A 20,865-nucleotide genomic window follows, 5' to 3' on the forward strand; every position below is an offset into this window, starting at 1 on the left:
AGTTGGCAGGTACATGCCCAAAACGTTGTGTGCTCTGCTCTGAGAAGCTGAAAATAAAACTGAGCAGAAGCCTCACCGAGAGTTTCTCTAGCTCCAAGCTGGCAGCAGATGAAAATCCCAAAGAGTGCAAATACCAGAGAATCACAGAAATTAATCTAGACCATGAAGTACAGCCTGGGACCAATTAAAAGAGTGGATGTCATAAGCTTCCAGGTTACTGTTACCTTGGCTTGGGCTTATCCTCACGTAATTGTTTGGGTAAACCCTGACATGACACTGGGCGTTGCAGTCAGGGTGTGGGTCAGGAGTCAGTCTCACAGCTCAGCAGGAATTTTACCTGAGCAAAGTTCTTTTGTTTATGGCTGTCCAGCTTCCTGATGCATGGACTCTAGATGTGCATATATGTACCCATGCTTTTGTAAAAACACTTTGAATAACTGACTGTTACTTGACAGACCCAGAAGCAACTTGTCAGTTGCCAAATGGGAGGCCCGGTAGTTGTTTCTGCTGCAATAATCTCTCTTTGTTCTGCAGGATGGTACCACAGCAGATCACAGAGTTACTGAAGTGTTGTGTGGGCTCCGTACCCTTCTAGGTACAATGGCATAACAGCTACCTTCTGGCTCTGAAGCTTGCCTCTTCATTAAAAATAAAATCTGCTTAAACGTCACCCTTTTTGAAAGAATTTTTCAGAGTTCAAAGTGAATTATCTCAGGGATGATGATAATCATTGGCCTTTAATTGAACTGTGGTGCTTAAAATCTAGAAACCAGTTCATGGTTAATCATTTAAGTTCATCAGAAATAAGATTCAAGTTGGGGCAATTAGACAATTGCTTCATTACTCAAACTGTTTAATGATGTTTCACTGATCTTTCACAAATGATAATACAGTAGATGAACTGTATAGTTTAAGAATAAGTTATTCCAGTTTTAGATAGTTGAAAAGTGACTTACCAAAACTGTTAATGGAAGTTATTCAAGATGTGCTGTCTAAATCCTTTCCAATTAGTGTTGAGGTCTTGAAGGGCCAGTCTTAGCTTTTTATTAATATGTTCAGTTTATTAATGTATTTTTTGATATATGCATAGTGTGACTCGTACATCTCAAGATGTTGCATAATTATTATCCTTTTAATTCATTTTACTTGGGTTCTACTCCTTAGTCTTGCTTAAAATTCAGAAATATTTCATAGCTTAATAACTCATTAGAAAGCCATGACATGTACTTGAGGTTACCTCAAAGGCTATCCATATTTAACAGTAAACTTGAGATAATTCATTGACAGTATGACTGTCATTGACCAGTTTAAATATTTAAGGTTGTGTTTTGACCTTCTGTCTTATATTTAAACCATATGGAGAAACTGAAATAGATTGTGTACAAAACTGGGATCTTTATCAGAAGGTTATGGCATTATGAAACAACAGAAAATTACTGCTTTTCCTGGTAATAGGACTACATATTAAATTTATTAAACATACACTTTTGTAGAATTTTGTTATCTTATTCTGTTCTAGATATGAGTCTTCCTTATTAAAAATCCCTAATAAAAAGAACTTCTGCTTCTGATTTTGAGCAACATCTGTGGCCAGCAAGTTATTGCCTAAATACGATACAAGATACAAATCAGATTTTTGAAAAACAGGGCTAATTAAAAATGTTAATTGTGGTTTTTGAGACTTTCATGCTTTTATTTTGCCACATATAAAAAGGGCTTGTTTTGGATGCCTGAAATGATGTTCTCCTGGGAACCACTTTACTGAGATCTAATGTACAGAACCAAGACTGAAGGAGAAATTGCATCCTAGAGTAACAAAAAATCGGAAACTTCAGAATTACCTGTTCGGTTTTGATGGGCTTTCCTGTGAAAATGCAGCATGTCTTTAGTCTCTGGCTTTTCATGCTTTTCTCAGACCATCAACTGCTGACTCTAGAAATTTCTCATGAGTGATCAAAATTGTAATTTTGCACCCCACCCAGCTGTGTCTATGGTTTTGTCTGTGTTGGTGGATACACATGATGTTTCTCTAGGTTGGCAATGTGATAGATTGTTTCCCATTCTCTCCCTGTTGATGTCCATGAAATATATTATTTCATTGAGTTCAAATGCTGTTCTGGAAACAAAATAAGCATGTTTTAATTAATTTATGTCATAAAATGTAAGCTGTCATACTGCATTTACAAGGATTCCACACATTTCCATTACCATCCTGTTTTGATTTAACTTGGTAATTGTATTTATGTAAAAAGGTTCAGTAGTAAGCTACCTATGGAAAGGATTAATGACAAAGAGGAATGGAAAGGAACATGGGAAAGTATTTTATTCCTGGAGAGGCTTCCGTATTGTTGGTCTTTTGTGCAGACCATCATCCTTGAGTCCCTCTGTTAGTACCCTTCCTTCCCTTTTACTCTCTGCCAGTCTATGGATGGCATAACTTGGTGTCTCAAGGGATCAAGGGTTGAATAGACACTCCAGAACTGTTTCTGATATACTTCTGCACAGCTATCCTTCACACAAGGCTGGAGGTAACTTTGAAGAATGTGACTTTGTATTCTGTATCATACCTGCAGAGAAAACTAGCCTGTTGTTGCAGTATTTTAATACAGTGAAGGCAACTTGATCAAGTTCCCCAGCTGTTCTTGTGGACAACTGGTGACCCACAACCACATAATCCACAGTGTTTTGAACTGACAGCTTGATGATAGATGCTTATTGTCCATGAGATGTTTTGAGACTGAGCAGTGATCTCTAGGTCCTAAATGTTGCAACTGCTCTAAGCAGTTTGTTATTTTTGAGACTTCCCCTGAACAGATGCACACACTTCTAGTCACATACGGCAGCGCGTGTGTGCTTTGTCATAGCTCTCTTTTCTCTCTGAAAGCTTTTACTTTCCATGAAACTGCTTAGAATCTTCCTGTACCTTTTGAGTTTTGTAGGGAGTTAACTAATTTACTCCCAGGTGGGTTCTGCACCTCACCTGATGCCTCTCGCAGCAGGATCCGTGCGTGCCCTGCTGTCCTTCTCGCAGTGCTGAACTCTGGCCAGAAAGGCCCACACACTTTCCTCTGCAATGCCAGAAGCCTTTGGGGGATGTTATGTTATTGCCTTGGAGAGGAAACTGTAGAACCACTTAAGGTCTTGTAGCTCATGATAGCTAAAAAGCTTAAGACTGCCCTTGAGTATTGGTTTCAAACGCCATTGTTTCTCTAATAAAGTTTAGGGTATGGCATGTAATCAGCATCAGGATGCACTGTGAGGTGATACTGGGGTCTGGTTGTGTTTTGTAATGGCAAGTTCTTACAGTAGTGAAATCTGAGATATCTCAATGGGAAGCTTTGAGGCCCCTTAATTCTGTAGTACATGGTTCTCAAAGGCCTTTGTGGACTCATTTAACATGTATAGCATTAAGTGTTTTTTCTCCTAGCACCTGTAGTTTGGTTCACATTCCTCTCACCTTTTCTTACTACTAGGCTAGTGCCAAGCTGTCTCCAGAACTGCTCTGCTCTCAAAGACCTTTTCTGCTAGGTTTTGGTTTAAATAAGCACAAGAAATGTCTTTATTATTTGCAAGTTAAAAAAATATCCATCTTTTGTCCTTCAAAAGAAATTTGGCCTCCTTTTAAGAGACAAGTAAGTAATGAATTAGAAGATGAAGATGCTTCTAATTTCTGCAAGATTAAAGATCTCATTAAATTAAGGATTTGTACTATGACTAATACGGCTTTATTTTGGGGAAAGATAGGGGGAAGCACTCCATTTTGTATATAATGCACCTAACATAGCCCAAAGCTCTCCTTAGAAACTAGAGCAAAACTGGGACTTAACTTTCCCTAATTGCTGGAGCAGTCCGAGATTTCTGTCTGGCTGTGGAGCTTTTGCTCTATTTATGCTATAACTTGGAATTGCTTTCTAACCATTTCCTAAGTAAGCACAATTTAACCAGTTACTAGACTGATTTAGAGGCTGAATTCCGACATCCTTGTTCTGTGAATGGTTCCATTGGCTTAATTGACTCCTTGGGAAGTAAGGAAATATACAGAGTAAAAGTGATGGACCTCGGTTTTAGCTAGTTATATTTAGCAGACAGCTGAAATAAAACTTCTTGTACATAGGAAAACAACAGTGCTTTTCATAATTCTGTCCTCAAGAGATGTAGTCACTAATATAATGACAATTTAAAAGTTTTATTGATACATATATTTCTTAGCCATTGCACATCATGAAGTACTCTTAAGAAACCAGAGGATTCTTTGTTCAACAGCTAGTCACCTAAGAGTTTTAAGAAATATTTCATTGTAATCTGTGTAATTCAAGGCTTGAAACAAATTTTATTCCCCAAAATAAACTGACAAGTGCATGAGGTGAGAACACAATAAAAAATGCCCTGCCAATTTTGTAAACAGACAAGCCAAGGTCCTCAAGAGACCTAACAGGTTTGTGACAGACCCTCAGGAGCTGCACTGTAGAGTGTTGATCCTCATCAGGTTCTCTAATGAGTAGTTCAAGCACATTTTGATGCATCCCAGAAAGGAGGTAGAAACACCTTTCTCATGCAAGGTAACTGCTCTGATATTTCAATTGTTTGATGAAGCAAGTATGCATTTCTATTATCATGACAGAAATCAGTGAACACAAGTTCTTAAAAGCTTTTAGAAGAAAGTTCTTAAAAGATGCCATGTTATTTACTCTTAGGTATTTTTCAATTTAATGATAGCTAAATATGGTGCTTGCACAGGGTTAAATTAATCAACAGCTTCCTAATTAAAACAAATATCTTCTGCCAGAGATTTTAAATGGGGACTTTTTTGTTATTATTAAACAGTCAAAATGCTTTTATCAGATAAGGCAAGAAATGGATTGTTGAACCTACGAACCTCCTGCATACTATTCCTGAATACATTAGCATTAAATATTTTGCCTTCCAGACAATAAATTATGAAAAGGCTCTTTAAAGTATGGGTGATAGGGAAAGGATGATGGAGGCCAGTGAGATGGTGGTTAACACATTCTCTTGTAGTACTTGCAACCTCGCTTCAGACATGCTGTAGTTTGTGAAGAGAGTTGTCTGTTCTCAGCTGAGTTTCTTTATAGGAAAGCCTAGCACAGTGGCTTTGCTTTAAAGAGGTCGTGCACTTAGCAGCTCAAGCTGAACGTTGCAGGTCTGAATGAGAAGAATTGACAGAACTGGGGGAGGAAGCTTTTTTTCACTGGCCTTCCCTTTCAGGAGGTTTAAAATTCTCCAGATTCTCAACTAAACCTTTTTTAAATTATCAAATGAAGTTTGTTGTGTTAACTTTGATGTGGACTGTAGACCAGTGTTGTGAAAACTCATTCTTGAGAAATGACTGACTCTTCCTGTCATGCTTTTACATTTCCACTTGGGCTAACTTTCACCACGCTGTGATAATTGTTTGCTGGTACTACTAATGAGCTCTATGGCTCTGGTAAACAACAGATCAAATTGGTTTGACCCATTCTTACTCAAAAATGAGCTAAATTAACAAATTAACAGTATTAATGTGATTTAAATGTGACAATGTTACCCTGGGTAGATTTTATAAGGATATGGCTCAACTGGGTAGCTGATGCATTTTCATGTACAAAATCCAGAGTCTACTTTGAATGTTTATCTTAAATTTGTCTGTAAACTATGAAACTCCATTTCAACCACATAATTGCTCTTTAGTAGTATCCTTGCCCATCAGCTGTAAAATGTCAAACAAACATTGGGAGCTTCAGCAATGGGTCCATTTTATGAGTGTATAGTAAATGTTTTCATCCTAGTAAAGTTTATTTAGGTATCATAAATTGATAACATACTAATGCATGAAGAAAGCATGTTTTCTTTCTTCAGAATCAGACAGTGTTCTCCTGATAACTATCCTGAAGTAAAATATAATGAAGTCAGCCTTAGTTTTATGAGCACTAGAATCATGTCATATGCTGACAAAGTTTATAAAATAACTGGATATATACATTACATTAATATTAAAAAAGAACAGGGAGATTATAAAAAGGTATTTAATGGGACATGAGAAAATTATAGATTCTAGATGATGATACTGGGAGAAATATTTTTCTCCGCTAAAAAGAAAGTTAATTTGGGTAAAAAAATCTGGTGTCAGCAGGGCTCTGAAGCTTTTTCTCAAAACTCTATTCAAATTTAGTGAAAGTGAGTACTCTTTCTGTAAGGCTTTGAATCATCCTCTGAGTTTCCATTGCAGAAATTTGTTTTCTGTCATCTTAGGTAAAAATCCAACCCATCCTCACCCCAGTTACAGAATTCTATAGGATTTTTCCATAGCACTAATTAAGAACACTCATCTTCTCACTTTCTGCCATAATTCTTAAAGAGCCGTGGGAGAAAAATAGACTATAGAGGAATGGAAAAAATTCCTTCTGAGTGAAAGCAACTTGTCCAATGTCACATATGTGTCCTGATGAGGAATTTCAGTCGGTTGCCTCATTCCTGCTTTGCGAGCTCTGGCCATGGGGTGATGCTGTCATTGAGACTGGAACTATCTCGCGTTTCTGAGTAGCCTGGAATGGGGCCATGCACCAATGTGTTTGGTCTAGTGTTTACCTGGGATCTGTTTGCGTAACCAAAGGAATGGAGTCTGTGTAAACAATTCCCATCGATTATGACAGCTAATGCCGGCTCGTCAGTATCAGACTCAGTACTTAAATATGTCAGGCTAATATCTATTTGTTTTCTCACTACACTGGAGTGTTTATTAATAAGATTTAGAATGTAAATACTCTTCTGTGCTCAGTGCTGAATATGCTCTCTTTTTAATGGAATTTTTGTTTTGTCCTAGTAATATTAACTTGAGCCATTGATAGCACAACCTTGTGCTACTTCAAGCATTATTACTGCCTGTGTAACATGCTGCCCTGAGTAATTAAAAAAATAAATATGAATTAATTTAGTGTCTCAATGGAAGATGATGATACAAATATTGTAGCAGGCCTGTAAATTGATGGTTATTGTCAAAACCACAGTGGCTTTGCCATGCAGATCTAGATAAAAAGAGTCTACAATCGTTCCCAATTTACCTTGTTGTCAAGCTGACATTTCCCTTTGCTTGGTCAACAGCCTGTTTCTCAAGCTGTGTCACCCTCATTCCAGTCTAGGTTCAACAACACCATCTCTCCACTCCGGCAGTCATTCTGGTATTGTCATTTCACTGAAGCACCCTATAGGTGATATATTGCATGCTTGCCTGAGGAGTTTTTTCTACTAGTATATCTCACTCACAGGGAGCCTTTGGTGGATCTGTTGCCATATTTTATTTCAGAAGGTGTTGTAACTCATTGTAATTGGCACCAACCTAAATCAAGGTCAGTGCCAGACTTGGTCTGTTATCCCTGGCATAGCTACACCATTTATCTGGATGACATTAGCTGAGCCAACAATAGTGTGTTTCCGTCACTACTGCTACATAACTCTGGAAGGTTTGCTGGAAAAATAATGTTGGCAGGATTTGGTTTGGTTTTGTCTTTCTTATGCCTAGCTAGCATAGCAATGCCAGAAAAAGATTCTTATGGAGACACAAGCATTAGCATTCTATGACTTGTGTATGCATCTGATCAGTGAGTCCTTCAATCTGACCAGCTTCAGGTTGTGCATAGTCTCCCAGGGAGAGAGAGAGGCCACAGGATGTTCTGTGGCTGCAGAAACTGCAGATCTCATAGCCTGGAGCAACTGTCCTGCTCTCGTCTCTTCTGAGTGGAGCAAAGTTGAGAGGTCCAATGTAAACTCTGCTGCCTTGTTCTGTTTCACCTCTTCCAAAGTGCTGCAGATACTAGCAGAGGACTCTGGCCATCAGGAGCTGAAGCGATTCTTAAACTGGTCTCTTACCAGTTCCACCCAAGTTGTATTTGGCCCATGCTGTTTCCAGCCTGTCCCTCACTAAAGTATATATTCGTATTCAGAATTTAATAACTGCTGTGATCAGCTGGGCTTGTTCTCAATTTTCTACAAGCTTAGTGACAGTGAAATCAAGAGAATTAACTGTGGGAAAGACAACAGTAGCAAAGAGTAGGGCTGGTGTTTAATTCCCTACCCTTCCCCTTTCTTCTTCCACATGGCTGAGAATGTTTAACTGTGCAAGAACATTAAGGTTAAAGAAGAAGCACTAACTTTAAGCTCATGAGTTCGTGTGTTGATATGATACGGCTCCTGGGGAACGTTGTCCTGCAGTACTATATACCAATCAGGTAGGTTGAGAACATAAATTTCAGTCACGGTTCAGGTGTTCCTTCCCTTCATGGTTTTAAGAACCTTACCATTATTATCTGCCTCTCTCTGGTTTTCTAGACTGTAGTTGACTATGATATTACAGTACACATTAAATCCTGCTTCCAGTGATTTTTTCCCTATGTCTCATTTGCTGCTTTCCTGCACAGGTTATGAAGTGTCACAATTCAGTAGTACCAATTATTATTTTTTTCATTTAATGAGTAGTTTTAATGTTCTAGGAAAACCCATTTTCTTAATGTAATGATAGTATTTTTAGGCTGTTGCTTAGCATTTAACCAGTTATTTTTTGTTCTTTACTCTTTGAATGTGTCTAGTTATACTGTTCTGGCATCATTACAAATATAGTTCTACAATCTAAGTAAAGCAAGCACTTGTGATTTCATGGATAGTTTCAGCTTTAAGTCTTTATTTTTTCTTGTGTTTGGCCCTAATTATATAAAATTTCTAGTGATATTTCACCATTGGCAAAGCTTCCATAAATTCAAAAGTTTAGGAAGGTTGGAGTCCATTAAATATGCTACTAGAAAAATACTGTATATATGTCAGTATGTTTAAGTGTGCTTACTGACACTCTGCTTTCAAAAGGTTTTATCTGGCCATACTGTTTACCCTTGGTTAATGGTGGACATTTAAGTCCTGGTCATGCAGAGGAAATTTGCCACTCCTGTCTTTTAGGGACCTGCTTCCAATCATGGGATTCATGAATCTGAGCTAAGAATAGGAGCCAGGTTAAGGAGAGGCTGGGTAGGGACTGCTTTCCACCCCTCCTGCCAAAGCTGCAATTCTCCATCTTAAATAGAGGTGCTTAAATTCCACCTATATGTTACATGTGTAGATGCTATGTGTTTTCCAGGGTTCTAGACTTAGTTATCTTTGAGATGCCAAACATAACTCCTGCCCCTCACCTCCCCCCTGCCCCAAGCCTGTTACACAAATCAGTGTGTCCATCTTAACCTGTTCTGTCCATCTTCTCGAACTGTTACTAGCGCTGGCTTTGAAGGGCAGGTGGTAGGTTATCCCTCAAAGCTTCAAGCTGGTCTCTGGGCTGGATCCCTGCTGCAGTCCTCCTTGCCCAACTGATAATTTCCATGTCTCTGGATCACCTCTGTTCAAGAAGTGAAGACAGTGAAAATACAACATTTGTAGTCTTTGGAATGAGTACTTGATCATTTGTTTCATATTTTAAACCTTGATGTGATTGTAATCTGTGCCTGGTTTGACTCCTGATTTTTTTTTTTTTTTTTAATATTTCTTTTCCCTGTGTCTCAGCTCAATTCACCAAGGAAACCAGGTTTATTCATGCATTATGTTTGGGGTTTACAGACATATTCAACAGCGAATTAAGCTAGCATGGCTGTTGCAGTTTCTCCTCATGCCTATACATACTGCCTTTCTTTGGGAAGTTACTACAACCACTGTGGTGATAGCTGAATGGGATGTGCATTTGTTTCTCCATCACTGTTTATAATCTGCCATATTAATGTAGCCTGACATTGGTTTAATGTACAGTATAATACTGGGCTGTAAAGTGCAGCTGTTCACAAGTAGATTCGTTTCCCATTCAGCCGCCTCTCCAGTGAAGGCAGTAACCTCCAGGAGCCCAGCAGCATACAGCTTCAGTCGGTCCAGTGTAATCTGCCATCACATGTGTCAGCACTTTCTGTCCATCCACACCCCTGTGGTGACCTCTGGTTTTTCTGGCTACTCAGAAGGTTGACCAAAAAAAGCCTTTGGCTGGAGCTCACACTAGACCATAAGATAAATAGTGCTTATGACTTAAGGACTCACATGGTGGTAGTCTTCAGTAGCTTTTCCTCACTTTAGTGTATTGGGTAAATTGGCAGTATAGTTTTTGGTCATTTATGATCGAATTACTTCATTTAGGAGAGAGATCTACACAGTAGCTTCTCTTCATCGAGAATGTCATTGCCATTTAGATGTTATCTAGATTTCCTGCATAAGACTTGGAACAGAGCCAAACATTGCATGACTCCAGAAAAAAAAAATACTGCTTTAAAATTTTACTTGGCTTTTTAGAGGATGATTTACTTTTTATGAGGTGAGGAGGAAAAGGAAGGAACTATGTGACAAAGAAGGAGACAGAGAGATTTTTATATTAGGGGTATCTGAGGAAAGTCTTACAAGAGTTTTTTTTTCAAAAAACTGATTTTTATTTTTTTTTAGTCCAAAGTGTATTTTTTTATTTGCCGTATCTATCAAACTGTGCTGAAGGAACAATACTTACATGTATACAGTGATGCTGGATTATATCAGAGCGCTCTGTAAAATCTACAAATTCCCCTTGAAGTCATAGGTACACTGTATTTCTATATCTGACAGCAATTTTCAGTTTGAATATTGGGCTAATTTACCTTCTCCATTGTTGTCTTATCTCCATTTTGGATTGAAATTCTCTGAGAAGGGAGAAGGTGCTAACCATACAGAGTGAGTGACAGGCTGGCTTCTTTTCAAAAGATGCTTCATAGCACAATAGGATCGGAGCAGCTTTTGAAATCCCATTCATTCTGGCTTCTTGACACAGGTTTGGGGTCTGCAACAATAAAACATCCCCTGAGACAGAACAAAAGGCCAGTTGTTTTAGCACAGTCCTTTAAAATATAAAGTTCTGGAGAATGCACAGAATGCTTGGTGAAGGGTGGATGAGCAAGGCAATCTATCCTAAGAGAGATTGTCTTTTTACTGGAAGAGACCACAGAAGAGAGAGGCTTTCTGCACAAGAGCAGGGGAAATCATCATTCAGTAAGTTATGTGGTGCAGTCCCATCTTAGAGAAATCTAGTCTAAGCCTAGAGAGTACCACGACATGGTACCTCAGTGACATGCAAAAATGTGTACCTATTTTTATAGTGCTCCCATGCATTTTTTGTGAATGCAGAAGAGAGCAAATTAAATACAAAAGCTTGAGTGCATTTGCTACAGGTCTTCCCATGCTCCTGAAGAGTGATGCATCACAAACTGCTAATCAGGTGGGAGTTCTGGGCACTGGGGTACACTGAGCTTCTGGGCAGTCTTGGTATCTTAGTAGAGGTCCTGGGCCAACAGCCCCTCTGCCTTATTGTCCTGCTGATGTAAGGAGGACACTAGGTGCAGTGTCTCCATATAGGAGGAACCACAGTTTGTCAGTCTGTTGTGGTTTAATCTGCAAGATTAGAAGTAATACACACTTGTAATACATAGTAGAAGTCATCAAAATAATTGTTACTGGGACTGTGGCATGTGCAAACCACTGTTCTAAAGTACCCGTTATAGTTAATTTCTTTGTTTTGCTTTTTATGTGCATTAATTGGCAACAGAGAACTGGATTGTGCCATCTACCAATAAAACACCAGACTGGAATATGTAATCTGGCTGGATTTCTTTCTCTCTCTTCACTATATGAAATGTGTTTTCTGCTATTTTTTTCCTGGTTTTTGAAGTCAAGGTGACAATTCTCACAAAGTAATGGGAGATCTTAGATTTGAAATCTGTAAATGAAAGATACATTCAGGTACTTCTGTTGTCATTATTAACACGTCACTTCTCTATTAGGTGATTAAAAATAAGTCAAACTATCAAATACATATAATTTTAAAATAAACACATTTTTAGAATACCAGCCATTTTTCTAGGTCATAAAAAGACAGAATATTTCAGGTGATGTCATCACGTTCAGAAACACCTTATTTGAGAAAGAAGAATCAAGAGTTACCAGTTTATGTGTACTGCTGTTCTTTTAGCATAAGCAAACAAGAACAGTGTTTGTTAAAGATAACTGTTTAAGCTGGAGTAGTTCCCATATAAAACAGCCTCTAAAAAGTTCCATGTAAAAGTTCAATTTATGTTTTCTATCAAAATCAGATGGCACTAAAACATTTGGAGGCCCTCAAGTGGTGGGAGGGAAGATGTATGGCAGTTATTTCATCCTTGGATTAGAGACAGCTAGGAAAAAGTAATAGTCTCCAATGGATTTCTTAGACTAACCCAGATTGGCTTCTTATGTAATCTAGGGTAATTCTGAATTTACTCTTACTTGGTTTAGGAAATCAAACCAGACCAGTGACTATAAACATCCTTTTACATCCCGTTCTAGTAGCTTTCTCAGTAAATGCTCATTTCCCATCACAAAGACTGGAGGATCCCTGTAACTTGGAGAAATGGGTAATTGTGATTGTCTCATAGCAGGTCCCATGTTTTTAATTCTTAATGTGGTTTTTTATCTTAAATCTTGTATCATTGCTGCTGCGAAAATTTAATGACTTGAAGATTGGTTACAAATCCATTTTTAATTGGCTTTTTTGGTGACGAAGAAAGGGAGAGGGCTGTGGAAAACTGGTGATTTTGTGCACATTTTAATGATACTTCTAAAGAACTAGGTGAAAAATGGTATCTCTCTTTCCAGCTAGGAAATTTGCTTGCCTTTATCGTTTCTATTTACAAGATGTCTTTTTTGTTGTTGTTCCATGTGTGCTTTACTTCTGGTTTTAAATTGCAGTGTTTACCTACACAACAGGGCAAAGGCAAGCTACCGTTACTCCTGTGTGAAAACTATTTTATTTAGCCAGCAACTAGCAACAGCAAAAATATAAACCACTGGCTTACTTTGAGTAGTCAGAACCGCAAAAGCAGGTAAAAGCCAGTTAAAATTTGACACTTGGCCACATGGTGAATTTTTGAGAACGTCAGCTGTTTGAGGTGTAAGAACATCTGTGATTGTCAACAGTTCATTAGAAAATTACTGCCAATAGAAAAATGCCAGCACCCCCTCTTCCCAAAAGCAGTTTGATTCCTGATGTTCTGCTTGTCCTCTGTATCAATTTACTTTGTTCACAGAGAGGCAAAATTTACAACAAATTTTTCTTCTGTGTTTCCCTGATAGTACAATGATCTAACATCATTATGCAGTCTTTACTTACACTGGATTTGGATATGCCATTGTTTCTTGGACAATAAAAACATAGTTTGCCTAGCAGTCATCACATACATTAAATCTTTGCCATATGTGTATTACATTCCTTTGTCATATTCCTTGGACAGAGCCTGGGTAAATTCCTTTGGCTCAAGTTTTGACATGATGGTTATAATAACTGAGAAAGCTTCCATTAGTAACTGGTCAGAGCGCTAAGTTAATACTTTATCAGAATCCTTTGCAGTATTTGGATGATATCGATCTCTAGTGTGGGACTGCCTGGCAGTTTGCACATTAGATCAAAAATATGCTATAGTCGGGAGCAATGAACCATTTTTATGCTTACAGAAAAAGGAAAGAAAAGAAGATGGCATGCTCGATCAGACCTGCCTGTGCAGGGAACCTAAGACAGGCTGTACATCTGGCTGTAGGATCTTCTTGAGCTGTGCAGGGCTGTTGCTACTTGGATTCTACTTTTCTTTGAATTTTTGGCTGCCTGCAGCAGAATTTCCATTGCTGACATTGTCTCTGTGCCACATAGCAACAGGGGTAGGAGAATGGTCTACTATTTAGTATTTCTTTCTCACATGTTTCTGCAGCTCCCCCTTATTTCTTTTCTTGTATTTGGCTATAGACCTGAGAGTGAGATCACACATGTGTAGAATGAGAGCTGTAGAAACACATTACTCGGCCGTATTTAGTGCCAGCATTTGAAAGTGCCAGATTGCTCTTTGGGTTTTCAGTATCACATGTTCAAGACGTCACAGGCTACTACTATTCATTGCTATCTACTCCTTGCAGCATTCACGTAATTTTTATAAATACTTTCACAGATGAACATACCCTTTTAGCTACAGGATGTTGATGGCATTGACCTACCGTATAAATACAATATAGTGCTTCTGATCCAGTGGTTCTGAGTTTGTAGGCTTCTCTATTAGACATTTGAAATGAGCCAATTATAAAAGCAAAGATAGCTTAACCATGACACTTGTTCATTGTTTTTGTCCTCAGCCGTACTGTGTACACTCTCTTCATAATTAAAGGCTTTACTGAGTAAAGATCCCCAGCAGTCACCCTGGAATTGGATTAACAGCACAAGAAACTCCTCCTTGCTAACCACATGATCAGTCCCTTTATATCTTCCCATATACAAGCCCTTCCTCAATTTGTTTAAATGAATTTCTGTAATTTGTCTCTGTGGACTTGAAGAAATCTAGCCAGGTTTTATTTAGAAGTATAGTGGTGCATAGTCTCCATCTGAAATTAGGGCCATGTTGTACAATTGTCATATAAACACAAATTAAGAGAAATCCTCTGCACTGATGAGTTAATAATCTTGGTTGTCAAGACAAAGAACAGGAGAAAGGAGTGGTGTTTTCTCTGCTGTACAGTCCAGATGTACAGATTGTAGCTTGCCAAAGGTGATGCAGAGAATGCATTACAACATTGAGAACTGAACCTTGATTTCCCGTATCTGAATGTAGAATTGTAGAACGGTTTGGGTTGGAAGGGACCTTAAAGACCATCCAGTCCCAACCCCCCTGCCATGGGCAGGGACACCTTCCACTAGCCCAGGTTGCCCAAAGCCCCGTCCAACCTGGCCTTGAACACTGCCAGGGAGGGGGCAGCCACAGCTTCTCTGGGAAACCTGTGCCAGGGCCTCACCACCCTAGAAGAGAACCGCTTCCTTCTATCTAATCTAAATCTACCCTTACACATTTTAAAACCATTACCCCTCATCCTACCCCTACAATCCCTGATAGAGTCCCTCCCCATCTTTCCTGTAGACCCCTTTAAGTACTGTAGGGCTGTTATAAGGTCTCCCTTTCGTTTTCTCTAGGCTAAACAACCCCAACTCTCTCAGCCTGTCCTCATAAGGGAGGTGCTCCAGCCCCCTGAACATCTTTGTGGTCTTCTCTGGACGTGCTTATTTTGGGGGCCCCAGCACTGCAGATGGCGTCTTAAGAGAGTGGAGTAGAGGGGGAGGATCACCTCCTTTGACCTGCTGGACACCCTTGTATTGATGCAGCCCAGGATATGGTTGACTTTCTGGGCTGCAAGCACACATGGCTGCCTCATACTCAGTTTTCCATCCACTAACACCCCCAACTCCTTCTCTGCGGGGCTGCTCACAATCCACTCACCACCCAGCCTGTATATGTGCATGGAATTGCCTTGACCCATGTGCAGGACCTTGTACTTGGCCTTGTTGAACTTCATGACGTTCGCATGGGCCCACCTCTCAAGCATGTCAGCTGCACTACACAGCTTGGTATCGTCATATGCTGTCTTAATTACAAGACTGACTTCTATCTTGTTAGTCATTATAAACTCTTCAAGCATTTGAGGTTGATACTGTACCAGACCATGTATTGTCATGGAAGCAGTATAGCTAACGTTAAACTGAATTTCTCTTTACCTGCCGACGTATGAAAACAAGTAAATTTTGTCTTCTTAAATTACAAACTGCATCCTTGCTACTCTGGTAGAAAAGAAAAGATCATTTTAGTGTATCTGTGTTTCAAAGCTGCTGTCTGGTTCAGCGTATCTCAGCAGCCACCATCCATTTCTAGGATCATCTTTGTGTTAATAGTATAAATATGCTTGCCTGAGTCGTGCTGTATGACTTGATTGTCTTTGTTGTCTTTTGGGAAAAGTTTTTCTTTCTTTAGGCTCAAACGAATCTTCCATTTTCATGTGAGGTGATTTATATTTGGGTATTCTCTTAAGTGGATATCATGGGTGTGAAGGAGTGACAGTGCAAAGCCTTTAACCTTTGTTGGAGATACAAGCTGAACAGCCAGCACACACCCGAGCCAACCGTTCCGTGGCATCAGCTCTGCCACGGGGACAGAAATGTCATGCCAAGGGGAAGTGACCAAGGGCTGGCATGGCAGAGGAGCACAGTGAATCTGAAAGGCAGCTCAGGGAAATTTGTGGCAGAGCCCTCAGAGCATCACCAGAATGAAGAGCTGTGCAAGAGCTCTGCAGTCAGTGTCACAGCCCCATTCATGGCCGTGATCAAATCACAGGTCACCCACGTTGTTAGGGACCACGTCGGAGCTTGTCATGTCTGGGTACCACACTGGTTCTGGTTGGATTACTAACAGTGGAGAGGGAAAAACTGTCTGGAGTGTGGATGAGCCCTGTGTATGTGAGAGTGAGGGACCCAGGCTGAGTTTCCACCCTGAAAACTGCAGAAGCAGTTGGGAAAGTCAAGTGCAGTGAGATCTCTGATAACCAGCACAGCTCCATTTGAAGACATGCAGTGGAAACACTTTCTAACAGAGCACTTGCCAGTCATCGAGTGTTTTTTGGACACCATATCAAGACCAGAGGCTGTACACCTCTTGTAATGTAATTTGTATCTTAATGATAATGAACTGGGTTGGAATCTCTCAAGATAGACATGATATTTCTGTAACAATAGATTCTAAAATGTTAATTTTTTTTCTGTGAGATTTACAGGTCAGAAAAGACTGTTGATGCATTTTGTATACTGTTGATATAGTTTATAAATACTGGGTTGATATCTTTCACCAAAAAAATCTAATTTCCAGATTTGGGGTTTATTTTGTTATGAAAAATAATGACAGTATGAAGGTGGCTCTTTAAATATCTTACAAAAGGACACAATAGTGCTCCCTGTGCTTGGACAATGTATTTTTTTTACTTTCTTGGGAACGGTGGGGAAAGGAAGAGGAAATTGAAGAGACATATAAAAATGTCAATTCTAGTTCAAAAGTTACACAAGCAACCACTCTTGACCAAGGCGTTGAATTATAAAGTTTGATATTCCATAAAGCTAAATAATCGGAAGTAATGCTGCCAATAAAAGACATTCATTTATTTACTCGAGGTGCTCATTGTTAGCACTAATAATACATTTCAACATATTGAAATTGCCAGATAATTCTTTTGTGACTTTTATGCTGGATGATATTGTTATTTAAATGAACCCGCAGACCGCACTGTAATGAAGAAATGCATGTTTGCCTAACAGTTATCAACCAGCATTTCAGCAAAATGACAATTTTTACCTCCATTCATTCTGAGGGGAAGCTGGGGGTCACTGTTTTCAATATGGACCTTTTAAAAGCCTTTCAGCAGTGAATAATTATAAGCTGCAGCTTCTGAAATTACCTGTATTCACTGTAGGGAAGAAGAAACTTTTATCTTTTGTAATGAAGTACACTTGCTCATTCAAACTTTGTAAGACTTCCTTAAAATGGCAGTTGCATTGTGCTGATTTAGTATTAGGTGGAGTAATAAAATAAATTTATTTTTAAATATACGATACTCTTGTTTATTCAATTTTACTTTTCTTGAATTTTGGATCCATTTTGTCACATAATACAGATGGAAAAAATGTGAGCTCTTGTGTAAATAACTTTATCTGTACAAATTGCTGTTTACTAAAACAAATGTTACTTCATTCGCAGTTTCAAATTCATTTTGCACTTTCATTTGAAGATTGGGGTTTGAAACTGTTTTGGTCATGCTAATTTTTCTATATTAAGTTTAGAAACAAGATTTTCTTTTTTATAGTTCAAAACTATGCAGAAGATAGGGATTGGAAATATGGCTTGCAGCAATTGGCTTTGGGCTTCTCTCTTTGTTCTTAAAAACAAACAGGTTGGCAATATTCATTGGTGTAAAGAAACAGAAAAGTCATTATCTGGGGAGTAATTTTTAAAAAAAACGATATACAATAATTTGTTAATTATTGCCAGAAAAAAGCATGCAGTTTTACTTCTGAAAATGTATGTTCTGGTTAATGAAAAACATTACCCTGCAGCCTCTGTGGGATTTTTTCCACTTGTAAAAGTGTTTTGGTTTTGTTTTTTTTTTTTTTAAATGAAGAAACTGATCCCACACTTTCCTAAATGGGATTTTTAGGCAAGGGTTAGTTCAAGCCTCACCCTTGGACAATGAGCAAGCACAAAGTTAAAGGTTGAGAGTTTTGCTTTTAAATTCTGTATATTTGCTTTTAGAGTAAAAATATCTTCTTTTTTTCTTTTTTTAACTAAATGGCAGATTGCAAATTGTGTTGATTGTTTCAATCAAAGATGTCTTTCCTGTACTTTGAATAATTCAGAGACTTTATTTCCCCACTCAGAAGTCGTCTTCCCTGTCCTGTACAGCACCAACCCACTTCTGTTAGCATCACTTAAAAAACATTTCATCTGTAAAATAAAACCTAGCTTTGTAAATAAGAAAATGTCACCATAGCTAAAAGTTTTAATCCTGCCTATGAAGCTGTTTAGACTGAGCGATGCTGCTCTATTATTTGTTCAACAAGGGTGGGAGAGGAGGCAGTGGAAATAGCAACCTGATAGAGTTAGATGATGTTGCTATCAAAGTTGTGCTTTTTTAACTCATGGTAACTGTATTAATGGATGGGTAACCAGGTAGTTTGTAGCTCTGTATGTCTATCACCCAACTTGCTAAATATTTATTAGACCAGAATTTTGCCTGTGTATTAGTTGTATTTAAATACGGGCTGTATGTTCAGTACTCTTGAGAGTGATCCTTATTTCATTCAACTGTTCAGTAAACTTTCTGTCTTCTGCCCATGTACTCAGGCTCTCAAGCTATGGTAACACACACAAATAAGTGTCTAGAAGAGCACACATAATCCTTATTATATCTCCAGCAATTTTTTTTGTGCTAGGAAATAGTTAGGACCAGGACCATTAGGCAGCGTACAAATACAGAGCAAAGAGTTGCCCCCTCCAGAGAATTTACATCCAGATGGCCGAGGCATATACAGATATTTTCTCAGGGTAACAAGTTGCCTCATGTCAGCTAACAGGAATATGCATTCTCAGCAAATGCAGAGTAATTCAAGATGATTTAGCCCTTTCTCCTGTGATAACTTTTAAACCCAACGACAGGAGACAACAGGTGGATATAAGCAGATGGGGAAGCACAAGGAGTGAATAAGAAGGTCGGCTTCATAGGTAGTGGACTCAATATTGCAGCAGCACAGCCATTGTCAAGCTTTTTTTCTGGCATCAGAGTTAAGAGGAGGCTTGAGAGGGGATTTGAAGGAGGATAACGAGGCAGCTTTGTGGACATGAACAAGGAGCTCTACCCAAGCATGGGGGCAGCAGGGGAGAAAGCACAAAGATCCTTGCTTGAAAAGGTAACAAATGGGTGATGGAGCCTACTGTCAGGGGCTAACTGGAGGTGGGAGCTCTCCCCTCTGGAATAAATGAATGAGAATAGGTTGGGAGGGGATTAGGCTGAGAATGCTTTGAAAGAAGAGGCAAGTAGATTATGTTTATATAACAGAAAAAGGGAAACCACAGCAAAGAGGAGTAACAATGGTCAAAGTGATGAGCAAAGAAAATGACAGTATCAAAAATATTCTTCAAGCTTTTCCAAAGCTGCTCTTTCAATAAGCAGAAGGAAGAGGTACATTGTAACAACGGCTTTGTATGCATCCCCATCATAACCAACTCCTCACAGTTGCTTTCTGAAACTCAGGAATTATAACTAGAAATTTTCTAAGCCTGGCATCTACCTTTGAGGTGAACAGTTATATTGCCTGAGCCAGAAGAATTTTCTTGTTCTTTATTATAAGGAAATAGGCAAAATTATACTTTGTTTCTGGAAGCACAAAGTCACTGGTCTCTTTGTTTTAACTTTTTAAATTATTACAAGAATGGACTCATTGCTTTGTTGATTTGTCATAATAATTTAAAATTCAGCTTTACAGATTTCTCAGCCTGTTAAAAACACTGGTTTTGTTATGTCCTCAGATGTGCAGTTTTCATTATTCACTTCTGAAAAAAATTACTGACTTTTTTAAAAGGGTGTTTACTACCAGGCAGTCTTATAGCAAAGCACATATCTGTCCTTAGGCAACCATATTCCTCAAAATCTGAAAAAAACCCATAACTGAGGGTATACTGTATTCTTATATGAACCATCTGTTGTTGATGGAAAGGCAAGAACAGATGATCTGAACCGGCCTGTTAGTGCAATAGCAGCAGAATTCTGTCCTGACTTGGAGATCCAGGATTTAGCTTGACCTCATCACTTCTGTCCTCTGTGCCACTGGAGACCAGTGGGGCATACTGGTGCATCCATCCTTCTTGGGAAGGGCACAGCCAGCACTACTGCTCATGTGGCCATTGCCAACTCAGATCCATATTGCTATGTTGAAGGTCATTCCTTAAGTCTTTTGTTTTTGCCTCCTGCACAGAAGACACATCTGCAGTTTGTTAGGAAGAGAAAATAGAAAAGATTGGTGTCAGTGCTGCTGAATGGATGAATTTGACAGTGAATAGTAAACTGTGCTGGGATGTTTCAATGCCAGGGTGGCCTTATTACTGTACATACTTCCAGAGGATTTTATAATCAGTTAAAAAGCTGTATGATGGTTTTGACTGTGACATATATACAAGGGTGCACTAATCACTGATTTAATATAATGCTTAGCCCTGTTGTGAACACTGTCATTTGTGTAGTGCACAAATCATATTAAGCCAACCACCAGCTATAATTTTGGAAATTGGTGGAATATTCCTATAAAGAAGCACAAAAGATTGTAAAGATTGAATAAGTTCATTGTCTTAGTGACCAGTTGGGGAGCGGGAGGCCGTCCTCTTTAATTTTTTCTTCTTTTAAAAATACTTTGTGGTTCAGCAGCACAGACACTGCATATCTTTGTATCCCTACACA

The 20,865-nt window shown here is 38.8% G+C and overlaps 1 protein-coding gene across 5 annotated transcripts in view; it reads left to right on the plus strand.

Moving 5' to 3' along the window:
• The window catches only part of VTI1A (vesicle transport through interaction with t-SNAREs 1A), a 286,743-nt gene that overhangs the window by 198,977 nt on the left and 66,901 nt on the right, over positions 1-20,865 (plus strand). The window contains exon 9 of one of the 5 annotated variants that reach the window (XM_074907750.1): positions 17,722-17,743. The exons of the other annotated variants lie outside the window; for them this stretch is intronic. Coding sequence (XP_074763851.1) covers positions 17,722-17,743 — 22 coding nt within the window. Of the gene's footprint in view, positions 1-17,721; positions 17,744-20,865 lie in introns of those variants that run through there. 5 annotated transcript variants of the gene reach the window in all.

The sequence above is a fragment of the Athene noctua genome, chromosome 5 (assembly GCF_965140245.1).
Source record: "Athene noctua chromosome 5, bAthNoc1.hap1.1, whole genome shotgun sequence".
NCBI classification, from domain to species: Eukaryota; Metazoa; Chordata; class Aves; order Strigiformes; family Strigidae; genus Athene; species Athene noctua.